General features: G+C 35.4%; 1 protein-coding gene across 1 annotated transcript; it reads right to left on the bottom strand.

The window, feature by feature from the left end:
* Positions 1–22,641: 22,641 nt before the first annotated feature.
* LOC133520998 (uncharacterized) lies at positions 22,642–25,478 on the bottom strand. Its single transcript, XM_061855719.1, has one exon. It carries the CDS (start codon positions 25,438–25,440, stop codon positions 22,642–22,644), a length of 2,799 nt encoding a protein of 932 aa, XP_061711703.1. The 5' UTR covers positions 25,441–25,478.
* Positions 25,479–26,849: the final 1,371 nt, after the last annotated feature.

The raw sequence follows: 26,849 nt of genomic DNA, 5'->3' as shown, positions 1-26,849 counted from the left end.
GTATGGTGGGGGGTAAGTAAAGCGATCGCAGTGCATAAGGTGGTAAAAATAGGAACTAACAGAAGTTAGCGTCTTTAACATATCATACAAGTTATATGGCCCGAAATGGAACTTTAATTTACGATTACTCATGAGATATTCATATAAATTGTATGGTGTAAGGGACCATTGTAATCTGTATAAAATGCTTAATATAACTAACTTATTCAATTTGATAACTATCAATCCTGTCTCAATGTGAATAGCTTTCCAAATACACCACATATTATGAAATCTTTTTGTAGAAGATAAGAATGGGTAAAGTAAGTTATTCTTAAAAAATAGAAATACGCTATCGCGGATTGTTCTGTAGACCAATGAAAGAGAGACAATTCCACCATAGGTACATTGTTTTGTTATATCTCAAACGGATCGGGTAGCGTTTTCGATTAATGCTCTTAGCCAGCGGGATTTTTATTCTGACTTCATTAGCAAATATCGTCACATTTAAACCAATTAACACAAAACCTTAACAAGTTATACGTCTTCCCCAAAAATCACTCTAACCATAGGTAAAAACCGCATACAAATCCGTTCAGTAGTTTTCAATAAAATTATTATGATTTACTTACTTTCCGCTTAATAGTTGTGACAAAATACGGGGCTTTAGTTGAAACTTACAGAGAGAGAGTATGGAACTTATAGACTGCAATATTTATCTACAGAGATAAAAAAACTGATTCAAAAACATAAAAATCGTGTATTCATAATAATAACATTTGAGAACTCTATCTACCTTTTAATCATTTCACGGTCCGCGCCCTAACGTATAAAAATATGGCTGAAACTCATTCACCTACATCGCTCCAGGCGCGAGCCGCGGTTGGTAAATGAATACCTGAAGCGCAGTTCCACATTGTGGTATATAAGGTCGTGAGACTTGAGTCGTTATATAGCAAAAATGGGAACTGTATTACAAATTTTGCAGTATATGAACAGAAACTTTTTGTAGCAGACTGAAGTTGACACTATGGCAAATTCAAAAATTGTATGTATTCATAGTGACGTGTCTATATGTAGTGTCATTAAAAACGTATATTTTCATATTGACGTGACACTCCCACACTCTGTCATTCAAAAGTCTGCGCAGAGTTATTTTGGTCCGACTCAATTGCTGGTGTGTAGCAAAAAAACTAAATATTGAAAGCCCACCTCGTGAGCCTCTTTCAGGGGATACGTATGACGCTTTAAATATGAAAACGTAGTTCTTCTTCAGAGGTTTTAATCAGCAACTTTTACAATAATATCTTATCAATGCTCTTACAAATTGTTTCTCTCTTGACAGACAGAGTGAAGTAAGTGTCACAGATAATGCAAATCTACTTTACCCGCCAAAGTATGGCTTTTGGCGGGATTTCAATAACTGTCATTATTGTTACAATCGCTTAATGTTGGTACACTGTTTTAATCATACTATTTAGACATATATTAGATAAAATATTTAGCCTTTAAGTTGTCCAGCCTGAAATAATACTATATAAAAGTAGTACACAGTATAAAAATGCCAACAATATGTTAACGGCACCAATCATGGGACATTTAAGATAAAAATTTGAGTATTTTTGATATTTCGCCGACATCTGGAAAATGTCTACCGCTTTATGCTTTAAAAGTTGAATGTCCAATTCATCTTCTATGTGTTCTATGTATTTAATGAAACCTACTGCAATTGGTTTCAATATTATTAACCAATTAAAACTATGGTTTTTTGCTCCAGTCATGGGATGTATGGAGTCATTATTTTTCAAACTAACAAATATCAATGAAAAATAAACTTAAACAGCTCTTTGGCTCTTGTTTATGGTAAAATGTTATCAGGGTTTGAAATCTAATGGTAAATACCTGTTTTACAGGATTCGTCTATATCATCCCATTACTGGTGCCTGTTCCATTATAGGGGTGTTTACTATATCATATCTAATTTCATGAGATATCGAATTCTGTAGATTGATGTTTATAGGGCTAAAAACGTCGGATCTTTATCATTTGTCACCATGCCTGTCACGTTCTAAAAAGTATGTAACTGCGAAAGTGACGGGCATAGTGACAACTGATCCTGTCAGCACAACCACAGATAAGATAATGACTTGAATTTCAACAACCCTAAAAAGGGATAGTGCCAAATATTAGAAAGTGACAGCATGATTCGTCCCTGAATCACTGTCAAACTTTGGTTGTGTAGGAGGTTTCTGTGCGTTTACTTCTTAAGGTGACAGTCCATTTCTGACCGCAGCTGCACTACTGCTCCGAAACTACTGCAGCGGCCTGAATGCGTCGGTATTATTGTCAATTTACATAATAAAATGAATGACGATACCGATTGCACGTCATATGGTGATTTTAAGGTGTTTCCGACCGCAGCTGCACTACTGCACCGACACTACTGCAGCGGCCTGAATGTGTTGGTGTTATTGTCAATTTCCATAGTGAAATGATGACATGACCAACTGCACGTAGCGTAGCACTGCATTTTTGCGTGTTTGGTGTATATTCATTAGGACCGCAACTGCGGCTGCGTACCCCACGCCAAATCTTTCACCTGCACTGAAATGTCTTTGGTCACAGATAGTAGTAGTTCTAAGCAAAGAATATATAACCACTACGTTCTAAGGAGTTTATTACACCCGCGGATAAACAACCCCGATAGTTTCTGTGTTTCGCCGTTGTCCCTCTGTATCTTGGCGTTGCGCTTATTGTTTTTTTTTAATGTTTCTTGATAAAGTCATTAAATAAATCGCTCTTTTCTTTTTTCGTAGTTTTCTGAGGAAAGCTATAAGCTCGAAAGGGCAAGAGCGATATAGAGTCAAATATACATCATGCTTGCAGTGTTATGATCTGACATTAAACCAAGTCGAAATGGCCTCCCGTGTTTTGCAGGATTATAATAAAATCTGGCTTTTGATCCAGAACCTTCTATCAAAATTTGCTTGTTGCTCATTCTCGGTTCACGCGTTTACGTTAACCCGACCAGAAATTTAAATATCCGGTTTACAGGGCACCTAGGTATAAGTTACCCAGCATCCAATTGTAGCTATTGATAGTTGATATCAATTTATTGTTAAGGGTAGATAGTTTAAAATTATTGATGCTTCGTACCCATATTTATATTGACGTCCCGTTTTAAATAGTTATTTACAACATAAGTTCGGAAAGTAGGAAATTCGCAACGAGTGGTGATATATTTCTCCCTTCGGTTTAAATCAACACGAGTTGCGAATTATAGCTATTGGTAAATATAGTTCAATTTGAGTAAAAATGTTTTCCATTATGGTGATATCCAGAGAGGAAAATAGGGACTATGATATTAGATATGCAGTCGTTTACTATCGTCTTAAGCAAAACTGAAGCTCTAAGGGCATCGTGGTAACGGGGCGAATATTCCGTTCCAGTACAGCACTTCTCATAAATGGAAAACTTGGACGACAAGAGATTACGTTGCAACGTTGCAGGGATTCGCTATGCAACTTTATCCGGCGTGTCTAGACTCGGAATGCCTGGCTGTATGACATACATGTTTCTTGGAGATGCCTTTCCGTACGAGCACTTATAACTTGACATGCTGTGCTTGGAATTAATGATATCAAGACATCCATATAATGATTTTAATATCGGTTTGCCTTCTCAATTCATAATACTTATCTTTTTTGTGTGACTTTCCCATCACGGAACAGTGGTGTTACGGACCTTTGGGAAGCATGAACGGAGCCGACACGTAAAGACCCTTTTGGCACTTTGGTGAAATGTAAGGTCTACAAAAGTCGCAGATGACTCGCAATTTTAAACGTTATCTAAATGCCAGAAAGTTTAGTTTGTGTTTTATTTTACAGCGGATAGTGACGGATAAAAAGGGTTATTAATCAGACAACAATTGTTCGTAAACACTTGCATAACAACAACATGACTATGTAATGTACATTAGTTACTAACAACAACAATGGCAACAATACAACTAAAATAATATTTAGACTATGTTTCCTACACAGATGCAAGAAGAAGGTAATTGAAAATAATTATTTTGAAATTTATGACATGCCAATTTCATTTATAGTATTTAATATATCCTACTTTCCGTGATGTATGTGGGTACTTAGCCAAATATAGGTAACATATAAGTGGGTAGCACTAGATTTCTTTGTCTCGATTAAATATTGTTACGAACGGACGTGTGTTATTTTATTTCTGCAACCCTTAGTCGGACGCCACCCTCTTCATCCCTATTACTCACTTTCTACTTATTTTAAACTTGAGTATCTCTTACGTTAAATGCTTGGTCTCTCTGAAAGGAAATCCGATTCCCTATGGGAGCGTAGGTTCAAATCCTACCGGCTGCGCCATGTTAGGGTAAGCAGTTTGGGAGTCGTGAATCAAACACGGGCGTCGAGCTGAGAGTGGTTTATTCTATTCGAGAATGATGTTACCCACCTTTGCCAAATACTAATAAATACAAATACCGACACACTGAGCGGATGCTGTCCTTGCCCGTGTCATGGGATGCACGAAGACAAAAAGAGGCATCACCCGCCATGATGTTAAGACTATGGGTAGTTGATGGATTATAAAATTAACTGGGCTATGGGGTGAAAGCGTTAGACTAAGTATAATTGTAATTACAATGTCTCTTAAATATATAATGAATATCTTATCGACATAGTAAGTCAAGTTGAATAGGTACTCCATTTTGGAAACAAGAAAAGGGTCCTTCGCTTATCGTCAGACATCTTAAAAACTTCACAAAATTCGAATACTTACAGAATGAAACCCGCGTATATTTTATTTATACATACCTTGTAGGCAAATATCTAATGGATTTATTAAATTACTATTTCGAAATCGGTTCTTTTTCCTTTATGTACGGATGGAGAGAGCTCATGCTCTTAAATAGAAATAAGATTAAATTATAGAAAATTTCACTAACATTTTATTTACAATAACAATATACATAATGGATATATACAGAGAATTCCTATGACTAGCTTAAATCTTAAATAGGCTCTTGGGGAATTGTATCAAGGATACTGGCGGCATTTCCTCGTTGTATCGCAATACTGATACGTTGTACAAGGAAGCCCTCAGCTCTTCGGTCACCAGTCACGTCAATCAGACGCTTCGCGATATCTGCAAAATTTCACTTAAAAATTGACATGTTATTTATAAATACTTATTTTATTTACACCGGTAATATCGGAAGTTCTTAGAAATAGCCGCTTAAAGAGCGTATACGGAAGGACCATAATGAAGAGTAATTACTCTTTATAACATTTTGGTGAATATTTTTATTTCATGATTGCTGGCAATTTGGAAATTGTGCGTCACATGGAAGATGTTATGCCAATATTAAGCCTTCTTCTTCTTTTAAAATATGGTCTCCATCAAATCTATGATGATTTTGCCAATGTCAAGATTGTCAAGTCATTTTTCAGTAGTTAATTTTAAGTGTGCTCGTAGAGCATGACCTTGTTCGGTAGTTTCTTTTAGTAAGGAGACAGCTTGACTTTACTAAAAGCCACAATGGATTGCCGGGTGTTGATTAAAACATGGTTAAACGCGTTTTATGATTAGTTTTTCTTTAGCTGCACACATCCACGTTAGTTCACTGCATAATAACCTATCAATATTACACTTTAAATAACATTAATGAGCGAAACATAAAAAAATATTCTCGAGACGTTTCGGCATCTTGAATCTCAAGGACAACCAGAGTATTTTTACGTGTCATACGATTTTGTGGGCTCAGCCGTCAAGCAAGCCACCAAAACCTCGAAAAAATCCTTAAATTGAATATTAAAATAAAATATTATGGAACAGTCATTGGGTAAATAATAACAATAGCGCCAATGAGATTAAAAAATAAGTTTTCGAAAAGAGTACATTGTATGTAAATAATAGAAGGGATCAGTACCCCTAGTGTAAATTTATTCGATAGCGAAACTGACGTACGCGTTTGCGTTAAGTCTCATTTTGTATGGGATTTTGAGTTTCCAAAACGTCCCGCTTGGCGCGCTGTTTCTAAATCCCAAACAAAATAAGACTTAACGCCAGCGCGTACGTCACGTCACGCTTTCCAAAAAAATTACACTAGGGGTTCTGGTGGTTATGAATAGATTATAATAGGACATAGCAATGTGACTTACTTATAACTAAGGAAACTAAAAAAAATACGTAAGGTGTAATAGTGATATATCTGTCAAATATTTGTTAGTTGATTGTCCGATGTATAATACAGAAATATTAGCTGTTACCCTGCCCTGATTAGAAGAATGATTGACTCAGAATGTGTCTACTGTAAAATTTCTTAAACTAGTCAACCATTATGACTTATATATAATTGTATATTGATAGTCGTCACTAATGACCTTAGCTGTTTGAGTGACTTTAAATAAATAAATAAAAATACAAATGTTACAATAAATAGACAGTTAACTTTGTGTAATGAAGCCTGCATCTTGCGCGCTTGTACGGACAAGCATTTGATTATTATGATTACTTTTTTTACAGATGAGCAAGAGACGTAATCGTCGGGTGGAAAAATGTTTGATCCATACGCCTCTTACATTGGTTTGAAGGACAGGGAAAATAAGCAAAATAAAAATATTTTTCAAACAGTTTTATACATAAAATATTCAACTTATTTATCATCTAGGTATATATGTTAACCTTACAAATATTTTGAATATAGTGATAATCATGAAATAAAAGGATTTTTACTATCGCAATTCTTGTTATTTCAGGAGTCACGAAAAAAACATTTTGCAGAAAAATGGATATGGCACAAACGTATTCTCCGCCGACGGTATATGTAGTAATAGTAATCGTAAAAATATCACACATCTAAAAAGGTACTTTTGAATAAAAAACTTTGATATTAATATCCGTACAAAACTGCTGAGTACCGAAAATTGCCACACAAAAGACAGAGTACATTTAAAGGTGATTCCATTCTATAGAAAAAAAAATAGTTTAGACAAGAATTCAAAAAAAGAATGACTGCCTAATTCTAATTACTACAGTTTTCTATATTCTACAAAACTTTCACTGTTGCCTTCCTATATATAATTATTATACGTTAAATTAAACTTCATGTTACCCACATCATCCTAATTAAGGCTTAAAAAGTTAGTTGGGCGGCGTTAGTCAGTAATAATATTAGAAACTGTAAATCTACGGTGGTGGTAGAAAATAAGAGGCCTTTTTGTCTGTGTGAGATGTTTTAGGATGAACAGAACAGTTATTTGTTTTACAAGGGGGCGAAATTGTTGTTTAACTGCTCGTGCTAATAATACCCTAGAGTAAGCGAAAGATTCCAAAACAGAACCACGAACGTAGCGAGTGCGAGGGTCAAATTTCGAGGCACGAGGGTTAAACAAACTTTCAAATCGTCATTGAAAAGTCGAATTGAATTCCACCAGCTAACATAAGGAAACAACTCAAAATTTGCAACAGATTACTTTGCCCCAAATGTGGATTATAAATACAACTTTCTCATTAGTTTTTGAACAATCAAGAGTGCCTTTATCAGTTGGTGTGGTGAAAATAATTTAACTTGCCTCTCTAACACCCAATAGCGTGGAGATTGCGCTAACTCATTTGCCTAGACCGTTTGTAGTTTAGCCATTACCCTGAATGTGTTTTGCTCGGTTTCATTCGCAGGCGTTTCCTCTCCAGATACTTGCACCATGCTCATTCTAACTTGCCCGAAGCTACGTTACATAATGTCTATATAACTCTAAAAGTTTTACACAGATTGTAATAAATTAAAGTACACTTAACATGTTTTTTCACGTTATTTGCCTTCACGTTATTCATCATTCACGCAGGCGTACAGGGCGTAAAAGCCGATGTACCTCCCAGGAGAAAAACGATTTTTATGCCACGAAGCCGTGCCATTCAAGAACATTATATTATAACTACATCTTACAACGTACATATAATTGCAGACAGTGATGACTCCATAATTGACGTTTATTTTGATGTATCTTTACTATCCAGTGAAATTTGTCTCGTTATGCAATGGGTACCCAAGGGACTTAGATGGAGAGCCCAAATACAAAATATTTTGTATATTTCACATTTTATCTCAAAATAATACCATTTACGAAATCAGATATTCTCAAGCACCTACGCCTTACTACGCGTAAAAAAATAAGAGTTGTAAAAATATCTGTAAGTCCTTAACGTTTGCGACAATAGACGTCAATGGTTGTCGGCGTAATATGTTTTCATAAAGAAGGCATCTACCTACTTTAAAAGGAAGTTCTCTCATGCAAGGATTACTTACATTTCAATCGTTCATTCCGTTTGTTGCAGGGATATTTTCACGTTTTTTCGCCTTGCAAAAACTGTTTGCTATCAGTAGAACTTGTCAATATAGGTACACGTGCGTATGTAGACGGATTTTTTCCTAGGGGACGGTCAGGTTTGAAGGCGCAAGGTTGGATGTAAGTAATTAACTCTCACGCCGAGACAATAAATGTACTATCCTTTTCATGTAAATAAAGACATAGGGATTAGAACTACCGGGACAGAATAAGTTGAATTATGTATGTCAATAATAATAGCGTAGTGTAGCTTTTGAGTGAAATTATATTTAAACAAGTGTGGAGACTTGATTTATTTTTGACGTCATTCGCCCGTGGATCTCGCTTTTACTTATGCATTGCTAAGTGAAATGCACTTATTAATAATAGATTTTTAACATTCCAATCCCATTTCTGTTTCAAAGTACGTGCTTTGTTACAGTTAAACGTTTCAGTGGGGGATAAAATGAAAGATGTGGTTGATGATAAGTGCACAACTAACTGTGTTCCAATGATGGATTGCTTTTGCGAAGCGGTAAAACGAATGTTTATTATTTTGCTTTTAGAGTATTGAAGGTTTGGAGGAAATTACCCGTCACGATTTTTAGGGTTCCGTAGCCAAATGGCATAAAACGGAACCCTTATAGTTTCGCCATGTCCGTCTGTCTGTCTGTCTGTCTGTCTGTCTGTCTGTCTGTCTGTCTGTCTGTCCGAGGCTTTGCTCCGTGGTCATTAGTGCTATAAAGCTGAAATTTGGCATGGATATATAAATCAATAAAGCCGACAAAGTCGTACAATAAAATCTAAAAATTTAATTTTTTTAGGGTACCTCCCCTACACGTAAAGTGGGGGTGAATTTTTTTTTTTGCTTCAACCCTAGAGTGTGGGATATCGTTGGAAAGGTCTTTCAAAAATAATACGGGTTTTCAAGAAACATTTTTTGATAAAGTGAATATATTCGGAGATAATCGCTCCGAAAGAAAAAAAAAATGTGTCCCCCCCCTCTAACTTTTGAACCATAGGTCCAAAAAATATGAAAAAAATCGTGGAAGTAGAGCTTAAGTAAGACATTAAATGAAAACTATAGCGGACATGATCAGTTTAGCTGTTTTTGAGTTATCGCAAAAAGTTTCCCCTTCATAGTAAAAAGACTTAGGTACTTTAATTAGGTACTGATTATGCAAATTAGCCTATTTGTTTAACTCGGGTGAAAGGTACCGTTTCATCCCTTGGTTAACAATTTACTATACTTTAAGCTCCAATTTAGCTTATTGTGACGGAAGAGTAACTACGGAACCCTACACTGAGCGTGGCCCGACATGCTCTTGGCCGGTTTTTTATATTCTGAAAAGAGGCGTATTAATAGTAATTGAAATGTTGGGCGTCGGTGTTGAGGAAATCATCAAAAGAAACGCTTTAATTGGTTACCAGGTTTCTCACTTTACCTTTGCTTTTTATTAAATCGTTACAATAAAGTGTATACGGTATCTCCTTTTTGAGACATTGTCCTAACTGGACAATAAAAAGCGACAAAATCAAAGACACCTCTTACAGACACTTCTCATATGTGTGAAATAAATAAGAAATTATTAAGAGGAAATACCAGCTGAGTCCCTTCCGTGATTTGAGAATATTAGGTACCTAAATATCTCCATCGTGCTGACAGGGGCGGCTTCTAAAATGAGTGCGACAACTGCAGCTTAGGCGACAAATCCTGCGGTAAAATCTCAGAAATCGAGGTTCCGTTCTCGACATTTTCCTCCTCCAAAACTTATCCAATCTTAAAGAAATTTTGGGAGTGGAATGAGAAAAAAATGATATGTGTCTGGTCGTTTTGGGGCCAATCTACAAAAATCTCATTCCCTGGTCATATATATTCGCAAATAGGCTACTAGACTCATATCAAATTTGGCACAATAAGTAAATGGTCACTTTCTGTAGTGAAACCAATATTTATTTAAAGATTTCGGATGTTTAAAGTGTAGTAAGTGTATGATGGCTACATATTCTTAATTTAAAATTTGTGTTTGTTTTTTCTCTGAAAACGCTTGGCCATGTAAGATGACGTCATAGGACTTGAACCTTTACCATTCAAAAATTCAAAATTCAAAAACTTATTCTGCAAGTAGGCCTCAAGGGCTCTTTTACAAGTCAATACAACATTTATAGTAACAGCATATAATGACATGAAAAATACATAACAACATTTATAAATACAGCAGCCAATACCTGGGTAAACATTACATTATAATAATCTTAAAATAAATAATTAATACAATACAAAAGAGATGTATAGTCTCTATGGTTAAAAATACATTAAATCTGGAGATGTAAAAGGTCCCCAATGTCAGAGTTCTAATACTAATAATATTTGGAGGTGTAAAGTCTCTCCAAGTGTAAAAAAAAATTATACTAAATAAATAAATCGCGTCTGGACTGTTAAGCTAGCAGTCTCATAAACTAAGGCTACAGAATACATAACTAGTATGTACCAAGTCAAGTATATTATACAATATTACAGAGACGGGTAGTCTCCACGGTTAATACATTAAGTTTGGAGATGTATAAGGTCCCCACGGTCTGAGAAAGATAATAATTACATTAATAAGACTTGGAGGTGTAAAGGTTCTCCAAGTGTCAAAGAATAAAAAATAAAAAAGTGTATGAAATACATGTTTCACGTCAAGAAACTGTTAAGCTAACAATCTTAAAACTAGTTCTACAGAATACATAACTACTATGTATCTAATAAGTCAATGTCATCGTCAAAATAAATAAAACACAACAAACAATAATACATAAGGTTGAACAGCTAGAAACAACAGCGCTCTATGCCTCTCCGGGACACTGCACGCAAAACTACGTACTTAATACCGAATTTTATACGAGTAATCAATTTTTCGTAGATTTAGAAATAAATATGGAAGTATTTTTTGTGCTTCTTATATATGAGTATTACCTATAGTTATATGATATATCATTGGTACTTGTACGATATGTTCTACAATTGAGAGAGATTGCAAAATGAGTTAACTGCTCTTATGCTTAGTGCGGCAGCAATGTTTTCATGTATACCATTCTGGTATAGACTACGAAGGAGAAAACCTACATCTACATAGGTACATGCTCCTAAATCTTCATTTAACATTAGGTATCTGTTGACTCTGTTGAGCGCTGAATTCTGGCTCCTCTAGGTTCAAGAATATTAAAAAAAAATTATAGATAATAGAACTCGTTTTCATTGTTCTCGAATTTAAGGTCGGTATACTACAGAACAGCTAATTGCAGAAAAAAATGCTTCGTTCCGGAATTTCAATACCACGATTTTGATCTAGTCTTTTGATCCACTTTTAATTGGAGTGCCAGGATGCTGGAAAACTTGACTAAATTAATCAATTTTGAATTTTAATTAACTGCAAAAAGTTGAATGGAAACATTAGCAAACAGCACGTGGCTTGCGCGTCGAAATTTGAAGTACAGTTTAATGCTACTAGCTGAAGGGGGTAAGAGGTTATTAGGTGCGCTTAAATATTATACACAATAGGTAAACAGAGTCCGGGATAATTGTTTAGATTTTTAACTGACATAGTGGCCTCTACTTTGTCGACTTCAAATTTAACGGTATCGACACATACATTAAAACTAGTGATGCTGTAAGCTGTTGACGTCGCGAGCATAGCTTAAACGCAATAAAAACTCCGCCATTTTGAAAAATTCCCAAAAACTATATCGTAAATTTTTTTATTTAATCATCGAACCTTCACGCTCTCAAAATTTTACGAGAATCGGTTGTTGCGACCTGTAAGCTTTAGAGGAGATCATATTTGGACCTACGAAAGCATTATTTCATATCTCATGCTCTGAAAGTGGGTCATAGTGGATCTGTAAAGTGCATAGAAAGTGTAAGTTTCTGCTCTAGTGCAGAAAAGTGGCGTACTCCACTGTGTCCCCGTCCCTTGAGTAACTACATAAGTGGAAAGACATTGAATAATATTCTCTATTTCCTAATTGTTCCAATTTTACTGTTGGATCATTTTTTATTAAAAAAAAATTGTTAGTACTTTTTTTAAATAAATTATTTTTTATTTATTTTGCTGAATTGTATTTACATTGATTTCATATAGGCGTACACAAAAGATATATTTTTTTAAACCATAAACATGCAAAAATGAGCAAAGGCAGAATCTTATACAGCCGCACTTACGTTTTTACGACGTGAAATGGGTTTTTAATAGTTATTTGTTTTACAACGGGGCAAAGTTGTTGTTTAACTGCTCGTGCTATAATTGATACCCGAGCAATCGAAAGATTCCAATATTGTACCACGAGTGTAGCGAGTGGTTCGAGAAATGAAATCTTGAGCGTTGCGAGGGTATTAAGGCACGACGGTCAAACTAACTTTGCCTCCGAGTAAAACACAAAGTTTTTCACCACATTAACGCGAGGAAAATACTAACTATGAAACACCAAACAAATCAAACCAAATCAAATCCAAATGAACGTTTTCATCAAACCCATACGTGTGGGGTATCTATGGATAGGTCTTTAAAAATGATATTGAGGTTTCTAATATCATTTTTTTCTAAACTGAATAGTTTGCGAGAGAGACACTTCCAAAGTGGTAAAATGTGTGTCCCCCCCCTCCCCCGTAACTTCTAAAATAACAGAATGAAAAATCTAATAAAAATATATGATATACATTGCCATGCAAACTTCCACCGAAAATTGGTTTGAACGAGATCTAGTAAGTAGTTTTTTTTAATACGTCATAAATGGTACGGAACCCTTCATGGGCGAGTCCGACTCGCATTTGGCCGCTATTTTTTATATTTTACATAGTGCCAAAATGTTTCGGATCCGAATACGTCTCTATGAAAGAATACCTTGATAAAGTAGGTATATTATTTTTCAGCTGTGTTGTGTTAAAGTCAAATGGCTTATTTTGTTACTATTGGGAAGAAAAGCACGAATCTGACGTTTTCAGATCATATAATACCGAAGTAGTCACACATAAAAGTAAAAAGGTACGACAAACAATAACGGTCATGTTGTTCAATGTTCTCAATTGCGAAAAAGGTCGCGTGCTTGTTTACATCGCGGACTAAATCGCGTCACGTACACAGACAACGTTTACGCTCACTGACGACAAAGGCAGGAGGAATACGACAAACATTAAGCCAAGTCATTTTCCTTACCTGTTCAAATTTGTTGTTAGCTTCCGTTGGTATAAGCCATATTTGGCATCTTTGTGAAAATACTTAAGGAAAATAACAAAAATACAGCTAATACGTACCCGGATTAAAACAACAAGCCCCTTAAAACGTGGATATGGAAATCTGAAACAAGTAAGTATATCCACTAAGCGACATGAATATTTTATTTCATTGTTTTTTCCGGCTGTGATAGATACACAATAGGCCCAGTAGGATACCCATCATGCCTTCAGGGAAATCAAATGCCACGGTCGTGAATATACATACGGTCGTAATGAATAAATTAAACATGTTTACATTGGATTAATAAACTTTATTACTTAAATAGTATTTTATACAATCGTGATATAATAGAGAGCTTTTCAATCGAGTACCGTGTTTAGGCAACGAAGATTACTAAGTTGCTTAAGTAAGGTACGAGATTGAAAAGCTTGATATCACTATTGTATACAATACTGTTTCATCGAGTCATCTAAAATAATACTTTTTTACTACAAAACCTAAATAATTAATGAAAATTTTAAAGTATCAGACAAAAAACAACAAACAAACAAACTTAAATTCAACTCAAACTCAGTAGACAAAAATGTAATACAAAAGACGTAAACGCGCGATTATTTAGGCCCACTACAGTATGTAATATAAACTTGGAACAATGTAAATTTAATTTACCATCAAAGACAATTTAGACAGTTTCATTGTGAAGTAAGCATGTAAGTAGTGTACGTGTTTTGGGTGAATAAAATCTTATTCACCCATAAAAATGCTTAAATCCAATTTGAATATATGAAATAAAATATATTCATGTTGTCACCTTAAAATTTACAAACCAGATAAGTAATGTAAATGACTGCCCTAGTGCAATGACAATCAGTCGTTGATTCAATCGAGATACTTGCGTTGTATAAAAAATAATCATATTTTGTTGTTTTTTATTTATATGTGTATATTGTATATTAAGTACAAAATACTTAATTTACCTTCTCTATCAATTTAGTTTATTAACAAGCCTTTGTACGTCCCTATTGTCGATTTTTATTACAAACATATGTAAATATCTGTATCTACATAATTGCTTTAGTGATTGAAACTGGGATTATGCGGGTAGAAGTGGATGTCAGGTGGAGCGTGGATATGTACCGAATACGAAATGACACGAGTCGATCAAATTTATAAGATTTAGCAGTGGGCAAAGTGAGCCTTATTTAAGTAGAGATGGATATGCATTTTTTTTTGGTTTTCAATGCTTCGGAATGATCCAAATAAGGAAAGAAGCCACTGTTCAATGCTGCCTGCTTTAGAAGCCTCCATAAACTCGTTCTTTATATATTAAGTATATCACAATTGGTTGACAACACTTTGCTTGTCTTTGCCTCTCTAAGCTAACTCTACACCAACCTGGCAGCGACAAAATGTAGCAGCGCTTATAACAGTATTTTTTCACAGGAATTTGACTGTTATTATTGTGCTTCTACGTTATGTCGCTTACATAGACCTATATATTACTTCGTAAAGACTGGCCTTACGAGCACTACGAATGGGGCCAATACATGGGTGTCAAAATCGCATTTAGTTACACCGCTGCTCTCAGTCGTCTGGCGAATTGCGCAGTGGAATCGCGTCACGTAATGCCATTGCCAATTTAAAAAAAATGCCTGATTGTGTTGTGAAATTGTGTAAAAACTATTACAAAAAAATCAAATACACTAATGAGATTTCATATCATCGGTAAATCATTTCAAATTACATTAATTTCTTGTTTAACACAAATTTTAAACGATAATTTTGTTTCGTATTGACCTTGCAAGGCGCGAGACGCGATGAGGCAGTACACAGACACATATTAAAGTAGACTGCACTCTCGCCTCCGAAAATCGTGCCGAGCGAGATAGTTCGAGGGAGACCTCTGCTATTACCATATTTATTAAAATAAATGCAATTTTTATTGGTTAGGGAGGTTAGGCTAGTTTATTGACTCACTTAAGAATAGTCCTTGCAAATCTTGACATTTAGTGAAAATCAAGCTTCTTTGGTTATGAAGTAATTTGTAGGTAATTAAAAAATAATGTATTCATCTAACACATTTTAATATGTTTTAACTCCCACTTATTCCAACTTAATATTCTTAAATGTTATTAAAATTTCATTGATTTATTTATAACCTTTATTAATAATGGTGCTCCTATCTTCAAACTGCTCCTAATCAAATTAAACAAAATCGACCTCTAACGGTACGAAAATAGACGATGATAGAATACCTACTCTACTTCACTTACCAAACTTTTCAGTTATTGGTTCCTCAGTTTAATATTCTGTAATGGTACAAGGTACAAGTACAAGTAATATTGATTGAGCTAAGTTAAATATATCAATTTAGTTTCTAAAAAAACAGTGAAGTTGCGCCTTAAGGGTTTTGCACCATCAAACTGTTTTTTTTTATATCGTAATTCTTCCTTAAGGTCGCTCTTAATGTCGCTCATGGTTGAATAATCTTAATTTTTTGTTCAATATGCAGTACTTACATAATTGTTTATTATCATACCCTTCATCTTGGTTAAAAAAAAAGAAATATACTGTATACAGAAAATGTCAACTGCCCAATTACGGATGCTGAGATGCGGAGACCTCATGGATAGACGGATGGTCAGACGTCAGCCTTCGTATGTATGGTATGGAACTCTAAAAAGGGGCAGAGAAATTTAAGATTATAACATTTTTTTTTCGTCATTGAAGGCCGCCGTAACTTTCATTTGGAAACGGAATAGCTGGCCAAACTATGTAAGACTAAATTACAACTGACCAATGATTTAAAAACTTTCGTATGAGTGTGGTGGTCTAATGTCGTGGGCCAAACCACGCTCTATAGAGCTGAAATAATATCTAAAAAATAACAATTAAATCAAACACAGATGGACGATTAGGTAAATAAAAAACTGGATGTAATACAAGTATAATAGTAGATTGTTAACCAAGGGATGAATGGCACCCATTTCTGTCGAGGTAGTATGGCGCACGAACGCAGTGACACCCGACTGACCCGTCTTACCCAACTTAAACGCCCACACACCCACGACTTTCACCCGAGTTAAACACTCTACCTTTCATTTCGATTACGAGGAAAGTAAAATACATGTGCATTAAAAAAACACTGCTAAGTATAAACTTCAGTAGTAATGTTTGAGGGTACTTTCAATAAATAATTTAGGTTAAAATATCGATATTTATAGAATTGGGAGGTAATTGTCAGAATGAAAATTGCTTAACAAATCCATTTAAAACCAATTTTAATCGCTTATCTTAAAAATGGAGAAAAAAAACGTACTTACAAAGTACAGTGTTCTAGAGCAGAAACGTATCATTTTTTGTACACTTTTTAAAATTATCAATATCAACAACAACTACCCACTTTCGGAGCACGAGAAATGAAAATAAAGTTTCACTACTCGTAGCATGAATAGGAAAATTTCGATTAGAATTTTCGATTTGTTGCACGTGATGTGCAGTGTCCAATCCACTTTAACTCTAACAAGGGCGCAAAGTTGGTTATTACAGGTGCTTTCACGTTTCTATCTATAACTTTGCTTTTCAGAATAAATTGAAATAGGCTAATTGACATTTTTACGGGCCATTATGAATAGCCAAGTTTTTGGCAGTAAGTTGGCCTTTACAGCTTTCCATTTTATCTCACAATAACAGTTTTCGTTTTGCCCGACTTTAATGAATATGACATTGAAAGTAAAACCTGAGGGCCTACCGCAGACCACATTCGACGTGTTGCCTCCCTGTTACACTAACGTACGAATTTACAAGAGCGACACACATGCAACACGTCAAATGTGGTTCGCGGTATGCCCTCAGAATGGAAAATTGAGTATGTAAGTGCCTACCTACATTTATGAACCTGAATTTAAAAAAATATATCAGTATTACGTTTAACGGGGTTAAGTATAAATTTAAAAATAATTTTACTTATCATTTAGCAATAAGTGTACAGGTGTTGGTAATGAATTACCGATAAACTATTAGTACCAGTCTCCGTCTTACCCACCTTTTCCAACCTGCCTGCCCCTCCCTTACCTGCTTTGCGGTCTTTTCATCTGCAAATTACATTGAGCCGATAAAGAGTAATAATAATAAAAAAATACTTTATTGTGCACTACAAAGAAAAATACATGTTACAAACAAAGAAAGGACATAATTGAGTAGGTAACAGGCGAACTTATCGCTAATAAGCGATCTCTTCCAGACAACCTTCAGATAGCGATTCAGTGGCTAGAAATAAAGTTATTGGGCAGTGTGAGTAAGTAGGTAATCAACCACATTTCAGCAAAACTGCACCTGTAAAATACTATACCTTAAAGTAACCCAAGCTTTTAAATAATATGCCTATAGTGACTGAAAACACAAGTTGATTTTAAAAGTTTAGATCTTATAGGTACGTGGACAGTTAATTTATCGGCAATTATAAAAATAGTTTAGTGTTAATGATGTTTTGTTCTTATCAAGTCAAATTCATTTTAGAAAAAGTTCATTTCTATGGACAATATAGCTTATAAAAATTAACAATCCAGGTACAGTCAGCATCAAAAGGAGCGGATCAAATAACGTTTCATAAGTTTCTACCATTCTGTAACAGGTTAACAAAAAGTGATGTCTTTAATATAGAACAACTAAGACTGTAAAAGATATACTTTTAGCGCGAATTTTAGAAATTTATCTATGTTAGGAACTTTTCCTATCCGGAATATCAGTTACTTTTGGCGCGTTGTTTCATCCGCTACTTTTTATGCTGACTGTACATATACCAGGTAAAACAAAAATAGTGGGGATTTAAGGGTAATTCGGTATCGTGTTCTGATTAGGAAAAATAGAAGAAACATTTTTTGATGTGAAAAATTTTTTTTTCTATGAGGCAGGTCGTCCAAGTCGGCCACCCCTCCATAAAAAGGTCAAAAAATATTTCTTCTACTTTTTCCCAATCGGAATACAATAATGAATTCCAATTATTTTTGTTACATCATGTATATCCCGTAGAAATGCATTCCGTATATCCCGAAAAAATGCATTCCGCCTGTAAGCGTGCTGCGTGAAAATTTGCATTGTCTTATTGTTTAACATTGCGATGTCTACAGGAAAGACCCGAACGAGTTAAGCATATACTATACTATAAACGTGTGTGACCTCTTCAATTTACCGTTTCACCATACTTTGAGAAGCTGAAAACTGCAACTTTATTTAATGTCGAACATACAAAATATTTTTTTATATTTAGTACATATGGTGCTAGTAGTAGCAAATGTATGAACTCGTACTAAACACTAATCAATATCTAAACGGGCTCTAAGGCAAGTGTACACGCTCGTAATGGCCTTATAAGATAAAAAGTAATTATTGATTATCTCCGAAATGGAGTTAATCAGATTACCGGTTTCTTTGAGAAAGTTACATCATTTAAGCTCAAGAATGCACCCTTGAAATTAACGAAAAAAAAACACGGTGTATAAATAAAATATTTAAAATTACGATATTTCACTAAAACATTTTTTTAATTATTGGCGGAATGAAACTATAATGTTCCTGGCTGTCGTTAACAGAAAAAATGAAAAAGTAAAACCGGTGCCCGCTATTTTCAATATTTTCACTTTAAATTAGTTGTATCAATATAATTCAACTTAAATTGCACCTGTGAGTGTTTTTGTATGGAATGAGTTTTTGTCATTATTTTTTGCAATGTAAATCATCGCTGAACGTTGTGTATAGTGCTGAATAAGAATATCATTCAAGTTCAAAGGAAAATTCGTAACTGTAATGTCGCTAAGTGACATGCGTTACCAATATTTGTTTTATTGTGGTTTTGCCTATGGCTAATAAAAGACATCTCGGGACTCGTAAACAATTACACACTTTACACACATGTATTGAAATGTACTAAATCGCGATGTTTTCATTTTTCTGTAACTTAAAGGTGCCTATAAAGTCAATTAATTATATGTGAAATATTAATATGCAAAGCGTATGAATACGATAGTACTTAATTAATTATCCAGCAATAGGCATCAGTAACCGTTCCAAATGAGTATTTAATATTCTAACCTAATTCGTCGTAATCGTGTCCCGTCATCATGATCCGGAGTTGGGTCTGACAATACTGTATTACGTGCCATTGGTTTGGCATAATGAGATCTACTTATATGCTTCTGTTTACTGATTCTTGAAACAAACAATAGGTAATATGTAGTTATGTAGTTAGATATATGAAAATTCTGTATAAGGGAGTCAGAAAATAGTGTGCTCGTTAGCGTGAGTAGTTAAGGCCCAGTAAGTTTGTGTTCTTCTCTCGCTCTCACTGTGCGCGGATATCATGTATTTGATTTTTTTTCTACGCTTAGGTAAATAAAATAAAAAGGAATCGATAAGTTCCCTATAACATTATATTGCCGATTTTAGAAGCAATTTGAATAGTTTTTGTTATTGTGCAAAATTTGTTACAAATTTTTAAAGTGCATTTTCGACCTATGTTCGTGATTTTTTTTCTATCGAGCCAAAGATCCAGGAGAAATACTCAGGATCCGAATCAATGAAAGCCCTCGAGAAAAGCTTGAAGATTGCAAATTTATGGCAGCCGTATTGTGCTCCGAAAAAGCGCTACGACTTTTTTATCCGTTTTCTGAACCTACTGTACCTAAAGGACAGACGCCCGACATACTAAAAAGGTAAAAAGTGTTTGACCCAAAAGTCATAAGATGAGCAAGTGAACATTTTATTTAATTAGAAACATAGCCCAAAGTATATTACTATAATTAGTTGACGAACAACTGTAATAAGTCGGCTTAATTTTCACGTTTTGTATTCCAGCCTCACCCCCGCAAGTCATGTCCCGTTTTCGTAATCATCGAGTTCGTGGAATATTCGCGGCGCACCAACTTGTAGCTTAATCATGCCTTCATTTTTTTAGAATAACTATATTGTAATATACTCGTAATATGCATGACCTAATTCATAATTATGTGTTGCTATGTTTAGTAATTGTAATTATAAGAAAATTTCGTATTATTATTTTGTTAGTACGTTAACTCACAATTTTAAATTAAAAATATATGATGTTAATATATTTCATCTGTGTTTCGAAATAGTGTATTTTAAAGATAATTATATCTATTTATCTAGGTATACGATTAATACGAAATTAATGGACCCTGGATGGAAAGTGCCTAAAAATTAAAACCTTAAGCTATTAGCTCATTTTACTTAAAAATAATATTTTATTAAAAAAAAAAACAAACTGCATTCAAAGATTTTTCTCAATTTGCTTGTTTAAAAATATTTTTGTGAACTATATATTCGATTTTGAATCAGACGAGTGGAGAGTTCTTGGAGAAATTTTAAGATTAACATTAACTGTATCGACTAGCGGAATAGAATAACGAGTGTTACATTTTTTGGAATTTTTAGTCGGTGCAATACCTGGGCGAGACAAGCGAATTAAACAAAAATTTATGCGGTTTTGTTTAATTTTTTAAATAAAAGAATGTTTCCTAAATTAAGTTTCTAAGGCACTTTCCCTCCAGCGCCCATAATTTTCTTCCACGCTGTATATAGTGAATAACGTAACCTAAGCGTAAAAACCTATTTATAGGGAAAACGTTTTCAGTAAGGCCTCGGTGAAAACTAGTTTAAAATGTTTAAAATAGACGACGCACGTAACCAAAAAAAGGTTCTTTTTGTATGTTACTTTATATAGGTAATCTGTGTTAGAAATAGAAAAATTGCTTTACAAAACCGTTTGCAATGTCATTTAATTATTTACAACGATAGTGCATCTCATAAAAATTATAATTATCCTCAAGATTTTTAAAAATCTTCAGGCCTTCATTTTTGTGAGAGTCAGAATGGCGGGTGTACCTAAATAAAATCAAATGAAAAGCATACCATATTTTTGTACCTAATTTGTACTATTTAGTACCTCGTTTAAAAAAAATTGTACCTCACGGTACGTAAAGTTATGATCAAAAAACAGGTCACCCGCCATCCTGACAGTCAGAATGGCGGGTGTACTTTATTACGCTATGTTCCCGTGATTATTGATAAATTCTATAAAAGCCAAATTTTTGTACCTTTTTTGTACCTTCATATTCAATTATAATATGAGTCATTTTATTTGTGCTTTCCAAGTTTTACTCATTTTATATTTTGCTTGCTATTACAATGTTGCAGGCGTTATAATTTTTCAAGTTATCGATTTAATTTTTAAGAAAAAACGCTAAGGTACAATTATTTTTATTACGCCAGGATTTAGTACCTTTAATGTTTAATCTGTTAAGTTCAAATAACTCAGAAAATCATGTCTTAAAAATGATTTTTCTTAGGAAGATTTCTTTGAATTAGCGCCTAGCCTTTTTTAACGCTAAGGTACAATTATTTTTATTACGCCAGGATTTAGTACCTATAATGTTTAATCTGTTAAGTTCTAATAGCTCAGAAAATCATGTCTTAAAAATGATTTTTCTTAGGAAGATTTATTTGAATTGGCGCCTACCCTTTTTTAAGACATGATTTACTGAGTTTTTTGAACTTAACAGATTAAACATTAAAGGTACTAAATCCTGGCGTAATAAAAATAATTGTACTTTAGCGTTTTTTCTTAAAAATGAAATCGATAATTTGAAAAATTATAACGCCTGTAAAATTGTAATAGCAAGCAAAATATAAAATGAGTAAAACTTGGAAACCAAAAATAAAATGACTCGTATTATAATTGAATATGAAGGTACAAAAAAGGTACAAAAATTTGGGTTTTATAGAATTTATCAATAACCACGGGAACATAGCGTAATAAAGTACACCCGCCATTCTGACTGTCAGGATGGCGGGTGACCTGTTTTTTGGTGATAACTTTAAGTACCGTGAGGTACAATTTTTTTTAAAGGAGGTACTAAATAGTACAAATTAGGTACAAAAATAAATAAAAATAAAATTAAAATAAAATAAAAATCTTTTATTTCGTGTAACAAGAGACACATATCTTCTTAAACTAACTAAAGCTAACTAAAAATCTAAATTTCTAAATTTTCAAAATCTTAATTTATTAAAGGGCTTCACCATTTGACAGTACTAGTGGGAGAGTGTAATCTTCCACAGTGTGATAAATATACACAATCCACCCTCTCGGCTATCATCTTCAGAATGATGTTGGGACTGCTCCGCACCCGACGCATCAGGGATGCGGTGCGCCCGCGCATTACCGTGTGAAAGCAATTTACGCGCGCCGCAGCGAACATACCTGACGCGCTACAGAAACGGGGCAGTCCCATCAACACCCTGAATGCGTTATTGTATTGTACACGGAGGGCCCCATAAGCCCGTTGCGTATACTGCGCCCACAGGCAGCAGGTATAGAGGGAAGTGCAGAAAGCTCTGAATAATGTTGCTTTCACCTCTATAGAGCATCCTGCAAACCTTCGAGCGATCATATTCGCCCGGACCGACAGGGCCCTTCGCTCTCTCTCCAAGTCCATATCGTCTCTGAGATCGACCGCAACTATATGCCCCAAGTACTTAAAGGAATCAACTCTTTCCAAAAGAGCGTCATTAAGGTATATAGATGGAAGCTCGATTGTATTTTTGCGGTCAGTCTCAAAAACCATATACTGACTCTTGCTCCCATTATATTTGAGGCCGTGGTCAGTTGCATACGCTTCACAAATTTTCAGCATTCGCCTGATCCCACACACTGACGCGCTCAACAACACCATATCGTCTGCATAACTCAAGTTGTTGACACATACCCCATCTATATGACATCCGACATGCGTATTGCTGAGCGTCTCAATTAACCCGTTAATATATAGGTTGAACAGTGTCGGTGAGCTCAAACCCCCCTGTCTCACTCCACACTCCAACCTATATTCGTCAGACATTGCGTTTGCCCATCGAACACTGTTGACCTGGTTCCCATACCAATACTTAAGGATATTTACAGTTTCTGGTGGAAGACCTGTGTCCTCAAGTTTTTTCCACAGTATTTTGTAGGAAACCAGGTCAAAAGCCTTGGACAAGTCCAAAAAACAAGCAATAACAGGTGTCCTCCTGGTAGTATAGTACTTCACAGTGTGCTTAAGACTCAGTATTGCCGCTTCCGTGGATAATCCTGGCCGGAAACCAAATTGGTTATCATGCAGCTCTACACGTTCACTCAACTGTGAATTAAGCACACTGTCAAGTATTTTTGCAATAATTGTCGCTAACGATATTGGCCGATAGTTATTCCTGTCTGCTAAATCCCCAGTTTTGTTTTTAACTACAGGAACAACAATCGTCCGCATTAGGTCATCAGGAAGGTATGAGTGGCGAATACACAGAGTGTAAAACATGGCTAACAACCTTGATATCTGGGGCCCGGCATGCTGCAGGTGCTCGATGGAGAGACCATCGTGACCCGGGGACTTACCTTTGTGCATAGACTTGATAGCCTTATCTATGCTTCTGGCAGTAATTCTAGGTCCTACGTCCTCACTACAGGTATCTCCATCGAATCCCTCCGGCATCGTAGGACCTAAGGGAGACTTGACTACAAAATGGTCCCTAAATAAATTAGCAACCGTTTTAGGGTCACTCACACCATCGACTCCACTGGGTAGGCCAGTCAAGGGTTTTAATTTGTTTGTGGACTTCCAAAAGGATTTAAAATGTTTTTTCGAGTGGTGTGAGCTTATGATATCAAGTTTGATTTGCTTTTGATGATCTTGACACCATTTTAACCGTGATTTAAAGATCTTACGAGTTTCACACATCTTTCTGTATAAAATACCGTTTGTGGGTTTCCCAAACACAATCCACTCATTAAACCATTGTCTGGCAACCATGTGAGCTTCTTTAACATGCCTATTCCAGCCTACAATACGTTGCATAGCTTTACACTGTTTTTCCTCCCTACCAACAGTCGCAGCCGTTCTTAGAGAAAAAACAATGTCGTTATATAACGCGTTCAACACATGTCTATGACTAGGCTCCCGGCAACACTTATCCCCACACTGCCGTAAGTCAGATGGGAACTCAATTAAACGTAGTCTTTTATGACACTCTTTATTACACAAGTCAATTTGTTCCATCGTTCTTTCCCCCCATATTACATTTTTATTGCCTTTGTTTATTTCGCTAGTTATTTTAGGTACTATAATGTCCAAATCACATTCTAAAACTATAGTGAGGTGGTCCGACCAGGTAACACAATGCTTGACACATACTTTGCGCACAGATGGTACCGCAGCCTGTGTCAACACGAAATGATCAAGCCAACGTCTGCACAGATGTGCGTCACTGATAAATGTATACGTATCTGAGTTTATCCCTAGATTATTAACGTCTACACAACACCATTTTTGCTCGTTGCAATAGTTAATCATTTCATTGTAAAACCGTTCATTGGGGTGGGCGTTAAAGTCCCCCATTAAAAATACCGATTCTATGCCGTGCTCTTCTATTATTGCACTTACCGCGCCCAAACAGTCTGTGAACTCGGCTAAGTTTTCACTGCAGTCGGTGGGCATATACACACTTACCACAATAAGGTGACGATTATCGTTAGTCATTATCTTTACCGCACACAAACGCATATTACTGCACTGCACTACGGAAACACTTTGAAACGCCGTACGTCGCCACAGAAGACCCACACCTCCGTGGGGCCGCCCGCGCAGCATGCCCGCCGCTGTGTGCACTGCCGAGGTGCCCGTGGAGCAGAAGTTGTAGTCAATAGTATCGAGATAGGCTATATCATCAGGCATAAGCCAAGTTTCCTGCACAGCAACCAAGTCTGAGTTCTGACACAGCTCTCTAACAGTATCCACAGAGCGCTTCACACCTTTACAGTTAAAACTAGAAAATCTATATAACATAATTATTAATTCATTGCTACCTCTTCTGGCTAAGCCATAGTAGGTTTATATGGTATGGTTTTCATTTAATTTTATTTAGGTACACCCGCCATTCTGACTCTCACTCATTTTTGCTGTAACTGCTCGTTCCATTTCACCAAATAACACTATATAAATGCAAATGCTTGGTTTTGAGATAAAAACAAAAATTCGCTTTAAAATTTAAGGAGTTTCTTCTATTCCTCATGGATCCAATCACCAGAACTTGAGCTTGACAAAAGTGTGGCTTAAAAACCTAACTTGTTTTAATGTAAATGCTTGATTCGTTAATGAAAGTACAAAAATTACGATATCTATGCCTTTAAAATTTGAAGAGTTCTTCGATTCCTCGTGGACTTATCGTCATAAATGGTTTTTGACAAAAACGGGACCAATCTGTTTGTACGAGTATATACACTGTCAGTAAAAAAAAACAAAATCGGTCGCGAAATGACGGAGTTATGGAGTAACAAACATTAAAAACAAACAGAACGGAATTGAATACTCAAGAGTCGGTTAAAATATTTAAAATAAACTCCACTTTCAGATGTGTGTTCCTATGTTTTTTTTATACCATGACAGTGCCAAACAAGAATACGGCCCGCCTGCTGGTAAGCAGTCACCGCAGCCTATGGACGCCTGCAACTCCAGGGGTGTTACATGCGCGTTCCTGACCCTTTAAAAACTTGTACACTCTTTCTTGAAGAACCCCATACTGTAGACCCTCGGGAAAACCTCAGAAGGGATCTCATTTCACAGCCGGAGCGTCCGCGGGAGGAAATTTCTCTTAAACAGCACAGTACGCGACCATTTAGTTTCTAGGGTGTGAGGATGCACACCCTGCCGACGGCTAGCAGTGCGGTGATAGAAAGTGACCGTTGGCATCATGTCAAACAATTCTTCAGAGCACAGCCCATTGTAACAAAGCCCATTGTGACATAAGGATAGAATAGAATAACTTTATTTGCAAATAATGAGAACATATTTCGTGTCCACAGGTGTAATTCTGACAATTTGATGCTTATTCTGCTTTATATGTATATAATAATGTTATGTAATAAATAACTAACAAGACTCCTTTAAAATTTATTTAACGGTAGCTCCATGCAATTCGGTAGTTTATTATACAATTTAATGCACATTGCAAAATACTGTCAGTTATATAATGAAATCCTGGGAATACTATCATGTAATACGCACAAGACGACCTTCATTTCTCGTGCCCCTCGGAATAATTGTGGTATTGCCATATTAATGCCCATTTGTTATTTTAATTTTGATATTTCGTATTCAAAAAGTATCAAGTATGTATTACAACAATACTTACGTACGTAAGTATACTTACGTCTAGTCAGCAACAGATTTTTTCTTCTTCTTTCTTCTTCTTGGAC

This window comes from Cydia pomonella, chromosome 9 (genome assembly GCF_033807575.1).
Source record: "Cydia pomonella isolate Wapato2018A chromosome 9, ilCydPomo1, whole genome shotgun sequence".
In the NCBI taxonomy this organism is placed as follows: domain Eukaryota; kingdom Metazoa; phylum Arthropoda; class Insecta; order Lepidoptera; family Tortricidae; genus Cydia; species Cydia pomonella.
The sequence above is the reverse complement of the archived record's forward strand: the minus strand, read 5'-3'. Positions and strand labels throughout refer to the sequence as shown.